Consider the following 17226-nt stretch of genomic DNA (forward strand, 5'->3'; position numbering starts at 1 on the left):
GCACAGAAACTGGAGAGTGAGCAGTTTGAGGAGAGGATAAGATCAAGACAATGGCTGTTCTGGTGAGTGGGGGCAGTGGAGCACAGTTGAAGATTGAAAGAGGATGTTAAAGCAAGAAACTGCGAAGCATAAGAGTCAGAGGGATTATTAGCATTAGCAGACTACTTCTCAGAGGAGAGACCTTAAGACATCCTCTCAGATCCCATCCTTCCATAGAAGAGAAGGAAGTCCCCTCTTAAAGGTCTGTCTTTTTACCAGTTTTGTTAAGCGGATGGCTACTGCTATTCTCTTTAAGTTGGATACTGAGGACGACCGTAGGGTAGAGTTGACCATTCTGGACTGACACTCTCCCTAGGGAGACAGTCACTGCACCCCTCAAACTTCCATCCTTAGGGATGCACAAATGAAGAAATGGGAGACCCCTCTATCTGTACAGGTTGTCCCGGGTAATGTGATGCATTGCATCCAAAAGGCTCATGGATTCGAGAAGGCCTAGTTGCCACACCACTCGTGGTAGTCGAACCCACTCTGAAGAATACTAGAAGCTCCAGGACCCCTGTCTCAGCTCTGGATTCTTTTGGGAGGAAGGTGTTTCAGGCCTTAATGCTTATATCTCACATCCAGGCCTATGAGCTCTACACAAGTTTGTACTTGGAAGTCCATGGTGCGGAGTGCGCTAGACTTTTGTCACGATTGTGACTATGTCCATGCCTGTGCTCACCTCGCCCCCCCCCCCCCCCTCCCGGTGGCCAGGCCCGGTGGCTGCTATGGACTGCTTTCCTTCTGTTCCAGAAGTCATTCTGGTCCGGTCCGGATCTTCCAGTCTGCCGGAGTTGCTTGGGTGGTTTGTAACTAAGCAGCACCCTTACCTGTGACTTCGTCAGTGATTGCCTTTATTAGGCACCTGGAAGCCCTTCAGCTTTGCCTTTGCAACGAGGTCTTCAGATGAGTTTTTGTTTGTGTGTGTTTGTTGCTTATTCCAGTGTCTCTGCATGTGGCTGCTTTGAGTGCAGCCTTCTGCCTTGTTTGTGGCTGCCTATCCTTAGCTTCCCCTTTCCTTTGCTTGTTCCAGTGTCTCTGCTTGTGGCTGCCTTGTGTGCAGTCTTCTGTCTTGCTCTGTTATTTGTCTGTACAGTCTAGCTTATTTAGAATCCTGTATACTGTGTGTAAATTCTCAGTCCTACCCTTTCTCGGTCAAGCTTGCTTTTGTATCCTGTGTGAGAATCCTGAGTCCTCACCCTGTCTCGGTCAAGCTTGCTTTTGTATCCTGTGTGAGAATCCTAACCCTGTCTCGGTCAAGCTTGTGTAGAACCCTTTTTCCTGTGTGTGAATCTTGAATCCGGTTGTGGTCTGTCTGTTCCAGGATTACTTGTGTCCCTGCTCTATCCTATAAGTCCTACCGGCTGCCCGCACCTAGGGGCTCAACCCCTAGGGAACGGCAGTCAAGCGCAGATGAAGTCCGGTCATTCCAGTCCTGTGTACTCCAGCTTGTTCACCTACCGCTTCAGTTCCAGTCCGGCTACTCCAGTCCTGCTTATACCAGTCTGTCGGTGTTCAGTCTTGCTCCCTGCTTGGGGGGTGGTTTGCCTGCTGCTGCCGGTTATCGACAGCGGCCCAAGGGCTCACTATTCCTGATGGTTGTGACAACTTTGCGGACACTTTCCCACTGGAGCAGGCTGCAGAGCTTCACCAGCTGGCCACTCAGCAGAAGGAGTGCAGGACATATCTGGCCAGGGGTACATTTGATCCTTTTGATATTGCGATCAGGCTCTCTGCTTTAGCTGCCTTATGTGTCGGGATGCGTAGACTCTCAAGTCTACACGCCTCAAACCAGAGATTAGTGGATGTGATAACGTCTTTGCGGACAAGGTGGAGGAGGTCCTCTTAAGGATTTATTTAATGGGTCTTAGAGACGGGAAAAGTTCCTCAGGACTGGAGATGTGCTGATGTCCCTTTTCACAAAAGTGGGGACAGGGAATAATTGGGAACCTACAGACCAGTAAGCCTCATGTCAGTGGTAGTAAAAATAATGGCATCGCTGCTGAAGAAAAGGATAGTTAACTTTCTGGAAGCCAATGGGTTACAGGATCCGAGGCAACATGGCTTTACTAAAAGAAAATCCTGCCAAATGAATCTGATTGACTTCTTTGACTGGGTGACCAAAGAACTGGGTGAAGGACATGCACTAGATGGATTTCAGCAAAGTTTTTGATACGGTCCTCCCAGAAGACTCGTGAGTAAGCTGAGAGGGCTGAATTTAGGACCCAAAGTCGTAAAATGGATTGGAAACTGGTTGACCGACAGGTGACAGAGGGTGGTGGTAAATGGAACCCGCTTGGAGAAAAGTAAAGTGAGCAGTGGAGTGCTTCAGGGTGCGGTGCTGGGGCCAATTCTGTTTAATATATTTGTGAGAGACATTGCTGAAGTGTTAGAAGGAAAAGTTTGCCTTTTTGCTTATGACATGAAGATAGCCAATAGAGTGGATACTTTGGAGGGTGTTGAAACCATGAGGAAGGATCTCTAAACATTGGAAGAATGGTGAAGGATATGGCAGTTAAAATTTAATCCAAAAAAGTACAGAGTGCTGAACTTGGGGGAGCAAAAATCCAAAAGAGATGTACTGGATAAGAGGGAAGAGATTGGTAAGCTTTGCACAGGAGAAGGGACCTTGGGGTGATGGTATCTGAGGATCTCAAGGAGACAAAACGATGCGACAAGGCGGTGGCCACGGTGAAGGATGCTAGGCTGCATAGAGAGGGTAGAACCAGTAGAAGAAAAGAGGTGTTGATGTCCCTGTACAAGTCGTTGGTGAGGCCCCACTTGGAGTATTGTGTTCGGTTTTGGAGGCCGTATTTTGCTAAGGATGTAAAAAGACTGGAAGCGGTTCAAAGAAAAGTGACAAGAATGGTATGCAGTTTTCGTAGGAAGAACTAAGAGGAGAGCCTTGATGTATACCCTGGAGGAAAGGAGAACCAGGGGTGATATGATACAGATGATCAAATATTTGACAGATATTAATCTGCAAACAAAACTTTTCCAGAAACGGGAAGGTGGTAGAACTAGAGGGCATGTATTGAGGTTGAAGGGAGGAAGACTCAGGACTAATGTCAGGAAGTATTTTTTCACTGAGAGGGTGGTGGATACTTGGAATGCCCTACCGCGACAGGTAGTGGAGATGAAAACTGTAATAGAATTCAAAAATGCATGGGATAAACACATAGGAATCCTGTTTAGAAGGAATCGACCCAAAGAAGCTTAGCAGAGTAGGTGGCAACATTGGTAATTTGGAAGCAAAGGCAGTATGGAGTGGACTTCAATGGCCTGTGCCTTGATTGTGGCTGGATAGATTTGGATGTGCTGGGCTGGAATGGAGCTTATCAAGGGCTTAGATAATGTTTTTGAACAAGGACAGTGCAAGTCACTTCTACGGTCTTTGCCCTGAAAATAGCATGGACAAATCTAGTTCAAGTATACATATGTTATATCACCTTGTATCACCTCATACCTTATGTATCTCTTTGGGCAGACTGGGTGGACTGTACAGGTTTTATCTGCCGTTATCTACTATGTATGTTACCTCATTAATAACCACTAACACCATCAAGTCCCTTTCTCGGCAGCCTCCTTCTGCGACCACCTCAGAGATTTTCAGCTGGGCCTGATAGAAGCACCTACTTCTCTCAAAAGTTTAGGTTTATTCCAGTAGGCCCAGCCCCAGCACTCCCAGCTGAGACAGCGGTGCAACCTGAAGCCCCAGCTGGCTCCCCAGTCAGAGCAGGGGAAGAAGAATCAATCCCATGATGCAGCCAGGAATACTGGCAAAGCTGAGATCTTTGTTGGGAATGTACTGGCTACAGAAAAAGAGAGGAATAAGTTTGTCTACCTCGGGGAAGATTTTTTTGCAACAGATTGAAAGACCGACGTGTGCGGTTATGGACAAATGCAGATGAGCATAGAGAAGTGATTGTGTGATTCCATACTGCTTCGTCAACAGGTTCATGTGTGTGTTTAGTCTGCACTGCCCTTGAATTGAGTTAATAAAGTTTTATTGCCTATGATTGTGCTTATGGCAGCTATGAAAATATTTCTTTAAATGCTGCCATGTAAGTCTATCTTTTTTTTTTTTCTCCATTTCTGACCTCATTTGCAACTTTCTTTAAACTGCTCCCTTATTTTCTTACTCTATCTATCTATATGTTGCATCTTTGCTTACACCCTGTGCTGTCTATTAAAATATTTTATGTTGACCTTGAGGCATATTTTCAAAGCACTTAGCCTTCCAAAGTTCCATAGGTTTCTATGGAACTTTGGAAGGCTAAGTGCTTTGAAAATATGCCTCTTTGTAATGTAGCATGCCATTCTTTGTATTGCTTGAATACTTTTACTACACTACCTTGAGTGAATTCCTTCAAAAAGGCGGTAAATAAAGCCAAATAAATGTAATAAATTTTATTTTATGCATCGGTAGTTCAGTCCTTGAACACATTATTCAATTACTGGACTATTTCTTTGCAACAATACTTTTTGTTTAGTCATTAGTTTTGCATGTACCATGTCAGTAGTGAACCTCACTGTGTCTAGAGAAAAGAGTCATGCTCTAGGCATCACTTTCAAATATATACGTAATCTGTCTATATAAATGTGATGCACACACCTTGGCACTTTACATGTCATCATTTACATTTACTCAGTTATGCATAATCCCAGTTTAACTAGCTTTATGCGACTTGGGGGTATTTGCTCACCTCTCTGATTAGCAAATTTGCTCCCTAGGACAGTCTGAGCTCGCATCTTCCCTATTATTAGAGTGGATGAGTGGCCTAGTGGTTAGAGCACCGGTCTTGCAATCCAGAGGTGGCCAGTTCAAATCCCACTGCTGGTCCTTGTGATCTTGGGCAAGTCACTTAAACCCTCCATTTCCTCGGGTACAAACTTAGATTGTGAGCCCTCCTGGGACAAAGGAATATCCAGAGTACCTGAATGTAACTCACCTTGAGCTACTACTGAAAAAGGTGTGAGCAAAATCTAAATAAATAATAATAATACATATTTACATAATTCACCACATATACATGAAAGATACCAGTATGCAGTGGTAGTACCCTGCAGTTTATAGGCTGCAGTTTAATAGACCTGTGTGACTCCATGTTAAGCTACTCTCTTTTGTCTGGCTATAGTATAATATGGTCCTCTTGCATACATCAGGCTATGTCCTCTGGCGCTATACATCCTACATAATAATTCTCACCTCCAACGTTCTGACTTGCCTGGGACCGTGGCTCCCTCGGAGTTGGTCTGCTAGGCTCCGTAGATCAGAGTGACGTCAGTGGCCGCATTGTGACGTGAGCCCGGGTAAGGAAAAAAAATACACAACTGATCGAATCCCACGAACTGGCACACGCACACAAAAAAAAACCCAAAAAGCCTCAAGAGTGTCTGCCGCCCTCCCGAACCTGCCGCGCTCACCTGCCTCGCTCACCAACCGCCCTGAAAAAATCTCGCAGCTGATGACACTGCCGCCCTCCCGAACCGCTCTCCCAAACCTGCCGCGCTCACTGAACGCCCCAGACAAGAAGCAACGAAGGATCAGATATCAGTGGCCAATAGGAAAGGAGCAGAGGGAGTAGACAAAAGAAAAGAGACATCAGATTGGCCAGTAGAAGGGAGAGGGGAGGAGCCGCGATGCAGGGAGCAGCGAATCAGCACAAAACGGGCAGGATCCAGCCAGAATCGACGATGGTGGCGGGGGAGGGTTGGAGGCGGGAAAGGGGGGGGGCTTGAGAGGGTCGCAGCAGGGGGGTTCAGGAACTCTGGGGGGGGGTCTGGAAATCGGAGGGAGGGGGTCTGCAAATTGGAGGGAGGGAGGTGGGGTCTGGAACTCGGAGGGGGGTCTGGAATTCGGATGGAGGGAGGGAGGGGGACGACCCTGGAACACGGAGGAAGGGTGGACACAGGAACTGGGTGGGAGGGAGGGGCCGCAGGCACACACACTCTCTCTCACAGACACACACTCGCACACAGTCTCACTCACTCTGTCACACACACACACACACACGCAAATTCACTCTCTCTCACACACAGTCACTCTCACAAACATACACACTCCGAGGAAAACCTTGCTAGCGCCCGTTTCATTTGTGTCTGAAACAGGCCTTTTCTACTAGTGTTTATATAGATATACATATTTTTAAAAAGTTCCTCCTGTACCTGGAAAAAGGCACGAGCTAAATGCTTAAATATATATTTATATAAATATACATATTTAAAAAAAACCTCCTGTACCTGGAAAAAGGCACGAGCTAAATGCTTAAATATAATGAAAAGGGATGGTTTTTGATGTACTTCTTTTCTGTGGTTACAATCAAAGCGGTTAATATGTTTTATATACAGGTACTTATTTTATACCTGGGAGTGAGACCCTGGGCAAGAGTTATGGGGTGACCCTGGAACTAACTCAGGCAGACAAGGCATACAAAGGTGAAAGAAAGTAAATGCTTTTATTCACCTAGACCTTGGGACCTATTGCCTCACAGGCCAGGAACCTCAGATGCCCATTGATGGACTTGATTATGGTATAAGAAATATGGACTGACTTCTAAGAGAGGCATTAATAAAAGATTTAAAAGGTTTTGAAAATGCAGTTGCACATTTACCTGGGCAAGACAGGCCACTGCTAAGGAATGGCAGAAGAATATGGAGGAAGGCATGAGGGCTGAGGATGGAAAAAGTGGAGAAGAAAGGATTGTTGGAGGGGGTGGGCAGCATTTGAGAGAAGTGCACTTGGTCATGTTGGTAGGTTTTGAGGAGTAGGGCACCCCGACATAATAGACCATACAAAAAAACCCCAACAAAACAGACTAAAACCAAAACAGGCCATGACAAAAAAAAACCTATACAAAAAAAACCCCACAACAAAACAGATTTATGATGCTCACTAGATACCAAGTGTGGATAGTGAAGTCAAGCCGTAGGCAGGTGCCAGGACTTTAAAGTGAAAAGCCGTGGACTTTCTCAGTAATTTATGGCTCCTCCACTTCTTTGTACCATTCAAAAATAAATCTATTTCATCAGGCCCTTTTGTCAGGAGTCTATTTTGTCAAGGACTTTTATGGTGGGAACTTTTTTTGTTTGGAGCTTTTTTGTCTGGTTTCTTTTGACCGGGTGCTGAGGAGTGGAATAAAAGCTACATGGGGTAAACACTTTCCCCACTCACACTGCCGGTCATACTATGGACCTTATTTCTAATTCTGTGTCTTCTTTCTCTTTCCAGATTTGCAGCTAGACCCCCGTCCTTGATCTGTTTACTATTTTATTTCTTTTGTACTGTCTTCTTAAGTCTAATTACATAAGTACATAAGTATTGCCATACTGGGAAAGACCAAAGGTCCATCGAGCCCAGCATCCTGTTTCCAACAGTGGCCAATCCAGGTCACAAATACCCGGCAAAATCCCAAAAATGTACAAAACATTTTATACTGCTTATCCCAGAAATAGTGGATTTTCCCCAAGTCCACTTAATAACGGTCTATGGACTTTTCCTTTAGGAAGCCATGCAAACCTTTTTTAAACTCCACTAAGCTAACTGCCTTTACCACATTCTCTGGCAACGAATTCTAGAGTTTAATTACACGTTGAGTGAAGAAATAATTTCTTCGATTCGTTTTAAATTTACTACATTGTAGCTTCATTGCATGCCCCCTAGTCCTAGTATTTTTGGAAAGGGTGAACGGACGCTTCACATCTACCAGTTCAACTCCACTCATTATTTTATAGACCTCTTATCTCCCCTCAGCCGCCTTTTCTCCAAGCTGAAGAGCCCTAACCGGTTTAGCCTTTCCTCATAGGGAAGTCATCCCATCCCCTTTATCATTTTCGCCGCCCTTCTCTGCACCTTTTCTAATTCCACTATATCTTTTTTGAGATGTGGTGACCAGAATTGAACACAATATTCGAGCTGCGGTTGCACCATGGAGCGATGCAAAGGCATTATAACATCCTCATTTTTGTTTTCCATTCCTTTCCTAATAATACCTAACATTCTAATTCCTCTCCTAAGACGTCATACCTACTAAATCACACTACCTACATATCCCGTTGCTTATCCTATCTGGACCCAGATCAGTGCACCTCATTATTTTCTTTCTTCCCTCCTGATTTCTCTTGATGTACAAATGCAAACTTGGAGTGATCCTATTATGAAGGGTCTGGATTCATTTGTCCCAGTATGTGAATGTTCTGTCCCTAAGCATAGCTCGGCTCCCTGGTATCATCAATACCTGAGGTTTTCTAAACGTAGGCTTCATAGATGGGAGCTGCTTTGGCATAAGTCTCGATCCTTAAGCTCTCTGACTCTCTGTAAGAGGAGTGGCCTAGTGGTTAGGGTGGTGGACTTTGGTCCTGGGAAACTGAGGAACTGAGTTCGATTCCCGGCACAGGCAGCTCCTTGTGACTCTGGGCAAGTCACTTAACCCTCCATTGCCCGCCGTATTGAGCCTGCCATGAGTGGGAAAGCGCGGGGTACAAATGTAACAAAAATAAATAAAATAAAATAATCATTAATTAAAAATGGCAAAAAAATATTTTTCAGATAGCCAAATCAAATAACCCTTCTAAATGTCGCTCTCAAATATTGCGTCAAGTTACTAAAAAAGATTCCTCACGCATGGTCTCAAAAATGCCTACTGCTGATACTTTGGCCCATAAAAGTCGATGGACATTTACAAGCCTTTGTATCCAATCCAAGCTCTGCCCAAGTGGGTCTTGTATCAGTGTCCTTTGCTAGCCTCTTTGTGGTCTTCCTTCAATTTCCCTTCTGTAACCGCTTTCATTCCCTTATTTAGGTCTTTGCATCTGACAACCTGTACCCTAGACCCCATACCTTCAGCATGGCTCAGATCTAAACATGGTCTCCTTGCATTAGTTCATTTAGTGGTCATCCATAGCTTATCTACTGGTACTGTTCCTCAATCTTGGAAGCAGGTCTTGATGTTTCCTACTCTGAAGAATTCTTCCCTTGATCCATCTGACTCTGCTAGTTTCTGACGTGTCTAATCTCTGCTTTTTATCTAAGCTGACGGAGAAAATGGTCTACGATCAAATGCTCTTTCATATTGAAAAGAATTTTGTATTAACCTTCGACAGGCTGTTTTTCATGAGCATCTCAGTAAAGAGGCAATCACAGTTTCGGTACTAAGTGATTTACATCAGATCTTGAATAGAGGAAATATAGTGCTTATTGTGTCTCTAGATTTTTTTGGCAGCTTTTGACTTGGTTGATCATTCTCTTCTCGCTCATCTGTCTCAAGTGGATTTTTCTGGTTTAGTTCTGAGATGGTTTTCTTCTTTTCTGTCTAACTGGTTCTTTATGGTTCATTCTTCCCAAGCTAATCTGTCCCTCACCCTTTGAAATGTGGGGGTCCACAGGGTTCTATACTGTCTCCTCTTATCTTTAATATCTTCATTACTCCACTTGCCATGCTTATTCAATCTTTTAATATCCAATTTTTCATATATGCTGTTGATATTTTTCTATACTTTCTTGTCTCCCCATCCATTATTGATGTTCAGCCACACAAACATTCTGTCTGCCATTGCATTGTGGCTTGTAAATAGCAAATTAATTCTTAACCCTACCAAGACAGTAGCTTGCTGGATTACAGGCCCTCTGTCACAGCCACAGGTCATCCCAGTTTTATTTGGTCTTCCCATTTCAACAGTGGATAATTTTTGTTATTCAGGCATTCGGTTGGATTCTAAACTTAGATTGCCAAACAAATTTCAATGATTTCAAATTCAGGTTTTGCTACTTTACGTACACTTTGCTGTGTCCGTGATTGTCTTGATTTTTCCCTCTTTGCACACTGCACTACATGCTTTCTTGATTCCTCGGCTTGACTATTGTAACTCAGTCTATGCAGGTTTACCTTCTTCCCAATTAAAACGCCTCCAGACCTTTCAAAATTATGCTGCTAGGTTTCTCTGTAAGGCTAAGCACTTTGATCATGTCACACCACCCATCTGCAGTTGTTACCAATACATTATTGCATTTTGTTTAAAATTCTAATGTTTACACATAAGGCTTACAATTTAGGATTTCCTTCTTACTTGACATCTAAATCTATTCCGTATATGCCCACCCATATCCTTCGCTCTTTAGACTCTAGTTGGTTAGTTGCTTAGTACTTCCCTATCGTAAGTTTACCCACTATGAATCAGTGAGACAGTATGTTTTATTTCCTATCCCTGAGATTTTCCTATCCATGGAGGTTTTTCTAGCCAGATCTGGAATGAACAATCCTTCATCAAATTTAAATCATTATTGAAAAGATTCTTTCAGTTGACCTTTCCATCTTGAGTGAGGGAGGGAGCCTGGCTGGGTCTGCTCTGTTTATGGGAGTAACCAATGAATACGTGAACTGAATGGTTTGCCTTATGTGAAGTTGTGCTGTCCTATTTTATAACAGAACTCTTTGCCCTTTTCCTTATGTTTTTACAATTTTTTTTAGCATGTTGTACACCCCTTAGATCCATTTGCTTTGTATATACTGTCTAAAAAGTCTCAAACATAAACATTGTGCGTACCTGGGGTCAGTCACTGATGGATTTGATGGCATTGTCAGTCAATGCACAGGTGCCCTGGTTCTTGTAACCTGTTCCCTCCTTCTGTTCTCCTCCCCCCCCCCCCCCCCACAAAGGTGGCTTTGGGTTTTCATGTGAAACAGTCTTGGGGGACGCAAAAAGAGATAGGGAACAGCAATAGTTTGCATCATTTTGATGTCAAAAATTTTTTGCAAGAATATACTGGCAGGACTGAAGAGTTTCGACATTCGAATCATTTTTGTGCCAGCACAGTAGTGCCTTAAGGCAGCTATAGCCCGGTGGATTAAGGAGGCCATTGCTTCTGTGTAGATTATCAAGGGACATCTGGTGCCAGGAGCACTTAAGGCACATACCGCTAGAGGGCAAATGGTCTCATGGGCAGTGTATAGTCTCATTCTGCCATAGGATATTTGTTGGGTGGCTGTCTGGTGGTCCTTAACGTTCATCTGAGAAGCATTATTGACTTGATATGTAGGTCAGACAAAATGCTTTCTTTGGTGTGGAGTTTTGGCACTGACCTTAAGAGGGTCTCACCCTTAAGAGACACTGCTGTGGTACTTTCCATGTATCTGGACCAGTCTAAAGGGTTGCTAAGGAAAGAGAAATTTAGGATTTACCTACTAATTTTCTTTCCTTTAGTCCCTGGAGACCAGTCCAGAACCTCCCCTTGGATTGTGTGTATTTGTCTGTGCAGCTGTATTCAGGGACGAGAATGATGATGGTAAAGACTGCAAAGGTCCTTATGGTTAACTACTTGCATTGAGAGCTCAAGGAATCTATGTTTGTTTTGTTTTTGTTTGGGACATCAATGGCAACAGACCAAAAGACAAAGGGAAGAGCAGATTAGTTCTTACCTTGCTTTGGTGTAGAAATATTGACTGGCTGGGAACTGCACAGGATGCTTATGGGGTTCCCAGAGATGAACTGTTAGTTTCCATCTGCTGGTAGCAGTGCATAACCCAAGTATCTGGACTAGTCTGGAGGGACTAAGGAAGAAACTTAGCGGATAAGAACATAATTTCTCATGGCTCCATGTGCATGTGCTCAGTAATATATACCTGTTCGCTGTCTTTATTCCTCTCGGAGCAACTTGCCACAGTTCCCTTTGGAATCAAGTTGTCTGCCTGTATCGCGTTTCTTTGTGTGGGGGGCATGCTGGATGGAACTTCTGCCTTGAAGGTCTGAACACCATTGATGATCTTGTATTCCAAAAGAGATGTAAGGCCTTGCTATTTAGTGCTGTTTTTAATTAGTATAGTTGAATGGACACCTTTTAGTTTTCTGCATGCTATGCATATTGCATGATGTACACTTGACCTACCTTGTAAACCATTTTAAAGCTCATTTATGGGAAACTACAGTATAAAAAGTGTGATAAATAAAATGTGGTCACAGGTTCAGTACTGTGGCAGCTCCTAGTCCTCCCCCTTACAGATCAAGGGGACATCCTCTGCTTGTTTTCTAAGACCAGGGGCTTCTGGCTGCTCCTTCATGTTCTAGTAATGCTTACTTTTTCTCACTCCTCTGTTAGCAGTGGTGTGCTGGTTCATGCAGCCCCCAACTCTTCCTCTTCAGGGGTGCTGGTTTAGACAACCCCCTACATGCACCTTTGTGGGACAGTGACTTGGCCAGCTAGAGACGGGCAACACTGCTTGAACCTGGTATTCATACCAGTTCCAGTTTCCTTATGAGGGGACCCCTCTTAACCAGTATCTCATTGGTCAGGAGTCTTCCCCTGTTGTGGAAACTGCTAGGCTATAAATAGTCAGTACAATACTTTTGTAGAACCACTAGAGGTTTCTGCCATCTAAGCAAGGCAGAACTTTTGAGGTTTTTACATGTGTTTACGGGGGTGGGGAGGGGGAAGACCTGAATGCATTGATAGATTGCTGCCTCTGGGTCATGCCATTCACTGTTTGGGTTTCTCTTGCAGCCCCCAGCTGGCAACTCGATTGTTAGCCCACAAGATCCAGTCTCCACAGGAATGGGAAGCAGTGCAGGGCCTGATGGTGAGTGATCCTTTGACACATGGGCACCAGCCTGGCACGTGTGATTCACAGGAATATGCTGGGTGGCAGGGAAGGTAGCAAGTTATAGGACAGGTTGAGTTATGTACATTAAGTACTCGCCAAGGTGCTTGTTTAGCTGGAGACCACTTGCTGGTTACAGCAGTTGGGTTAACAAGAGGTGGGAAGTCTCTTGACCTAGTTTCATCCCTAAGTGCTGTGTGTTTCTCTAAAAGAAATGATGATGCTCAGGGGAACCTGCTGTTGTGCTTATCAGGGATGACTTGCATATGGCCTGGTTTAGGCCTAGATTAGAGGAGCAGCACCTTCTAGAGACTGCACAAACCTGATAAGACCCCTTCTTACTAACACAAGATGGGTTCTAGTCATTTATGCAAGACCTAGGGTTAAGGTTTCAGTGATGCTTAATAATGCAGAAGTGACATCTAAAAGGACAACCAGGTGCGGGAGTACACCTTCTTGCTCTGTCTAAATCATTGTAGATTTATCAGCTGCTTAGATGCCTCCATTATATAAGGAAGAGAGGCATGATGGCACAAACTAGAATTGGTGTCAACTCTGTTATAGTTTGCTTTTAGCACAACTACTTTGAGACTCTCTTGGGTATTTTCATTCCTGTGTCGAAAAAGGGCTAATCCTGGCCTTTTGTGGCACAAAGAGGAATGGTGGAATAGGTTGAGAGGCTTTAAACCCTAATTCTTGGGGTGAGATCAAGATAGCAAGATTCCACCGTTTTCAGCCTTTCCTCCCTTACTACTCATTTCATGGGTCCTCTTTTTAATGGGTAGTACAGTCTTGTATGTTCACAGCTTCACACCTCCATTTCTGTGGTTGGATTAGTTGTTTGCTCTAGACTGTGTTTCTGTTTAGGGTTTTTTCTTGTTTTTCCTGTCTCTGTCCTGTTCTTTCACTTTACCTTTAGTTTAAATGGTGATCTAGTATTAATTTGGGTCCAGGAAGTCATATGCCTCAATTTATTTTTTTCATCTGGGTTCCAAAGACCCTTTCCAAGTGTCGCACACCAGAATCTGTGCTAGATGTGAATTTTAAGCTCATGTCTGAGGACTTTTGAAATATAATCCACTTTCTCCGAGGACAAGCAGGCTGCTTGTTCTCACGACTGGGTGACGTCCGCGGCAGCCCCCACCAACCGGAAATAAGCTTCGCGGGACGGTCGACACGCAGGGCGCGCCCACCGCGCATGCGCGGCCGTCTTCCCGCCCGTGCGCGACCGCTCCCGCCAGTTACTTTTTTTCCGCGACTGAGAGAGTTGTGTTTTCCCCTCTCTCTCGTTTCAGCCGCCGGATTTTTTCGACCGCGTTTACGCGGATCGTCGCTTTTGGCCTGTTCGGCCTCTTCTTCTTCTTCTTTCTCTTTTATTAAAAAAAAAAAAAAGAATTTTGCGCGTGTGGAGCACGCGCTCCTTCTTTTCCCTCGCTTTCTAGCGGGGACGCCTCGTTGCGGCCTAGTGGCCGCTCGGTCGGTTTCAGTTTTCGTGGTGTGATTTTAGCCACCATTGCCGACTTTGACTTCGCCGACGCGATTTTTCCGTCGATGTCCTCGAAGGTCCCGAGTGGATTTAAAAAGTGTGGTCGCTGCGGCCGGCCGATCTCGCAGACTGACACCCACGCTTGGTGCCTCCAGTGCCTCGGGCCGGAGCACAATCTCAAGTCGTGCGTTTTGTGTCTCGGTCTCCGGAAACGGACTCAGGTTGCGAGGCAAGTTCTGCGGGACCGTCTTTTTGGAACTTGCGCCGGCCCCTCGACGTCGACCTCGACGGCATCGGTATCGAAGACCGGTTCTTCGGTACCGGTATCGATGCCCGAGACATCGGCACCGATGGCAGCGACCCCAGGAGAACAGGTCCCGTCGGCCCGCCGGTCCGCCGGCGAGAGTGGGGTAGAGAGACCGCGCGGGCAGTCGGCCCCGGTCACTCCCTCAACTCGTGAGCCACGGGACCGAACCCTGTCGGACCCGGTACCCCGAGACCGAGGGGGATCGACCTCCTCCTCCTCCATGCCCTCCGGCACCGGTGACGTGCACCGGAAAAAAGACAAGAAGCGCCGTCACCGGGAGCCCTCGGTGCACCCTGAAGAGGAGTCGACGCCGAAGCGTCATCGCAGAGAGGAGAGATCTCCGTCGGTGGTGGAGGTACCGACGCGTCGGGGTTCCGGCACCTCGGTGCCGTCTCCTGGCCCCCAGCAGCTTCCGGCACCGACACCCTTACCGGCCCCACCGCCTTTCCCGGCAGCGGGCCTGGACGAGTGCCTCAGAGCCATCTTTCCGGGGATCCTGGAAGGGCTGATGCGCCAGGCTGTGCCGGCGCCGGGGGTGCTTGCGCCCTCGGCGCCGATGACTGTGGCGCCGGCGAGCTCTAGCCCGGCGCCGGGGCAGTCGACACCGCCGCCGCTTGCGGTGCCGGTCTCGACAGCCACGCAGGTGGAGTCCCCGTCGACGTCGATGGAGGGAGCTCCGTCCCCGCCGGCGCGGGAGTCCACCGCTCGACGACACCGAGACCTCGGTGCCTCGACGTCGAGCCGGGCCCGGTACCGGACGCAGCTACATGAGCTAATGTCCGATACCGAGGATGAGGACTCGTGGGGGGAAGAGGAGGACCCGAGATATTTCTCCTCAGAGGAGTCTACGGGCCTTCCCTCGGACCCCACGCCGTCACCGGAGAGGAAGCTCTCACCTCCTGAGAGTCTCTCCTTTGCCTCCTTTGTGCGGGATATGTCTATAAGCATTCCCTTTCCCGTGGTCTCTGTGGAAGAGCCGAGGGCCGAGATGCTCGAGGTCCTCGACTATCCATCACCACCTAGAGAGTCCTCCACGGTACCGCTGCACAATGTCCTGAAGGAGACGCTGCTCCGGAACTGGGTGCGACCACTAACTAATCCCACCATTCCCAAGAAAGCAGAGTCCCAGTACAGGATCCACTCTGACCCAGAGCTCATGCGGCCCCAGTTGCCCCATGACTCAGCGGTCGTGGATTCTGCTCTCAAGAGGGCACGGAGTTCGAGGGATACCGCCTCGGCGCCCCCGGGGCGGGAGTCTCGCACTCTGGACTCATTTGGGAGGAAGGCCTACCAATCCTCCATGCTCGTGACCCGCATCCAATCTTACCTGCTCTATATGAGCATCCACATGCGGACCAATGTGCAACAGCTGGCGGACCTGGTCGATAAGCTCCCGCCGGAGCAGTCCAGGCCTTATCAGGAGGTGGTCAGGCAGCTGAAGGCGTGCAGAAAGTTCCTGTCCAGGGGGATTTTTGACACCTGTGACGTGGCATCTCGTGCTGCGGCCCAAGGTATAGTGATGCGCAGGCTCTCATGGCTGCGTGCCTCTGACCTGGACAACCGCACCCAGCAGAGACTGGCTGACGTCCCTTGCCGGGGGGATAACATTTTCGGTGAGAAGGTCGAGCAGATGGTGGACCAACTGCATCAGCGGGAAACCGCTCTCGACAAGCTCTCCCACCGGGCGCCTTCAGCACCCGCCCCCACGGGTGGGCGTTTTTCCCGGGCACGGCAGGCTGCACCCTATTCTTTTGCAAAGCGTAGGTACAACCAGCCGGCCCGAAGGCCTCGCCAGGCACAGGGACAGCCCCAGCGCGCTCGTTCTCGTCAACAGCGTGCGCCTAAGCAGCCCCCTGCGCCTCCACAGCAAAAGCCGGGGACGGGCTTTTGACTGGATCCACGGGAACATAGCCGCCCTACAAGTGTCCGTACCGGACGATCTGCCGGTCGGAGGGAGGTTAAAATTTTTTCACCAAAGGTGGCCTCTCATAACCTCCGACCAGTGGGTTCTCCAAATAGTGCGGTGCGGATACGCCCTGAATTTGGCCTCCCTGCCTCCAAATTGTCCTCCGGGAGCTCAGTCTTTCAGCTCCCTTCACAAGCAGGTACTTGCAGAGGAACTCTCCGCCCTTCTCAGCGCCAATGCGGTCGAGCCCGTACCACCCGGGCAGGAAGGGCAGGGATTCTATTCCAGGTACTTCCTTGTGGAAAAGAAAACAGGGGGGATGCGTCCCATCCTAGACCTGAGAGGCCTGAACAAATTCCTGGTCAAAGAAAAGTTCAGGATGCTTTCCTTGGGCACCCTTCTGCCAATGATTCAGAAAAACGATTGGCTATGTTCCCTGGATTTAAAGGACGCATACACTCACATCCCGATACTGCCAGCTCACAGACAGTATCTCAGATTCCGCCTGGGCGCACGGCACTTTCAGTATTGTGTGCTGCCCTTTGGGCTCGCCTCTGCCCCACGAGTGTTTACAAAGTGCCTCGTGGTGGTGGCGGCGTATCTACGCAAGCTGGGAGTGCACGTGTTCCCATATCTCGACGATTGGCTGGTCAAGAGCACCTCGGAGGCAGGAGCCCTCCGGTCCATGCAGTGCACTATTCAACTTCTGGAGCTGCTGGGGTTTGTGATCAATTACCCAAAGTCCCATCTCCAGCCTACTCAGTCTCTGGAATTCATAGGAGCGCTGCTGGATACCCAGACGGCTCAGGCCTACCTTCCCGAAGCGAGGGCTACCAATCTCTTGGCCCTGGCTTCGCAGACCAGAGCGTCTCAGCAGATCACAGCTCGGCAGATGTTG

General features: G+C 47.4%; 1 protein-coding gene across 3 annotated transcripts in view; it reads left to right on the plus strand.

Annotated features, from left to right (window-relative positions):
* The window catches only part of GGA1 (golgi associated, gamma adaptin ear containing, ARF binding protein 1), a 145981-nt gene that overhangs the window by 48721 nt on the left and 80034 nt on the right, over window positions 1–17226 (plus strand). For all 3 annotated transcript variants that reach the window (XM_030207875.1, XM_030207865.1, XM_030207884.1), the window contains one exon: window positions 12533–12608. In XM_030207875.1, coding sequence (XP_030063735.1) covers window positions 12533–12608 — 76 coding nt within the window. The remainder of the gene's footprint in view (window positions 1–12532; window positions 12609–17226) is intronic.

The sequence above is a fragment of the Microcaecilia unicolor genome, chromosome 1 (genome assembly GCF_901765095.1).
Source record: "Microcaecilia unicolor chromosome 1, aMicUni1.1, whole genome shotgun sequence".
NCBI lineage: Eukaryota > Metazoa > Chordata > Amphibia > Gymnophiona > Siphonopidae > Microcaecilia > Microcaecilia unicolor.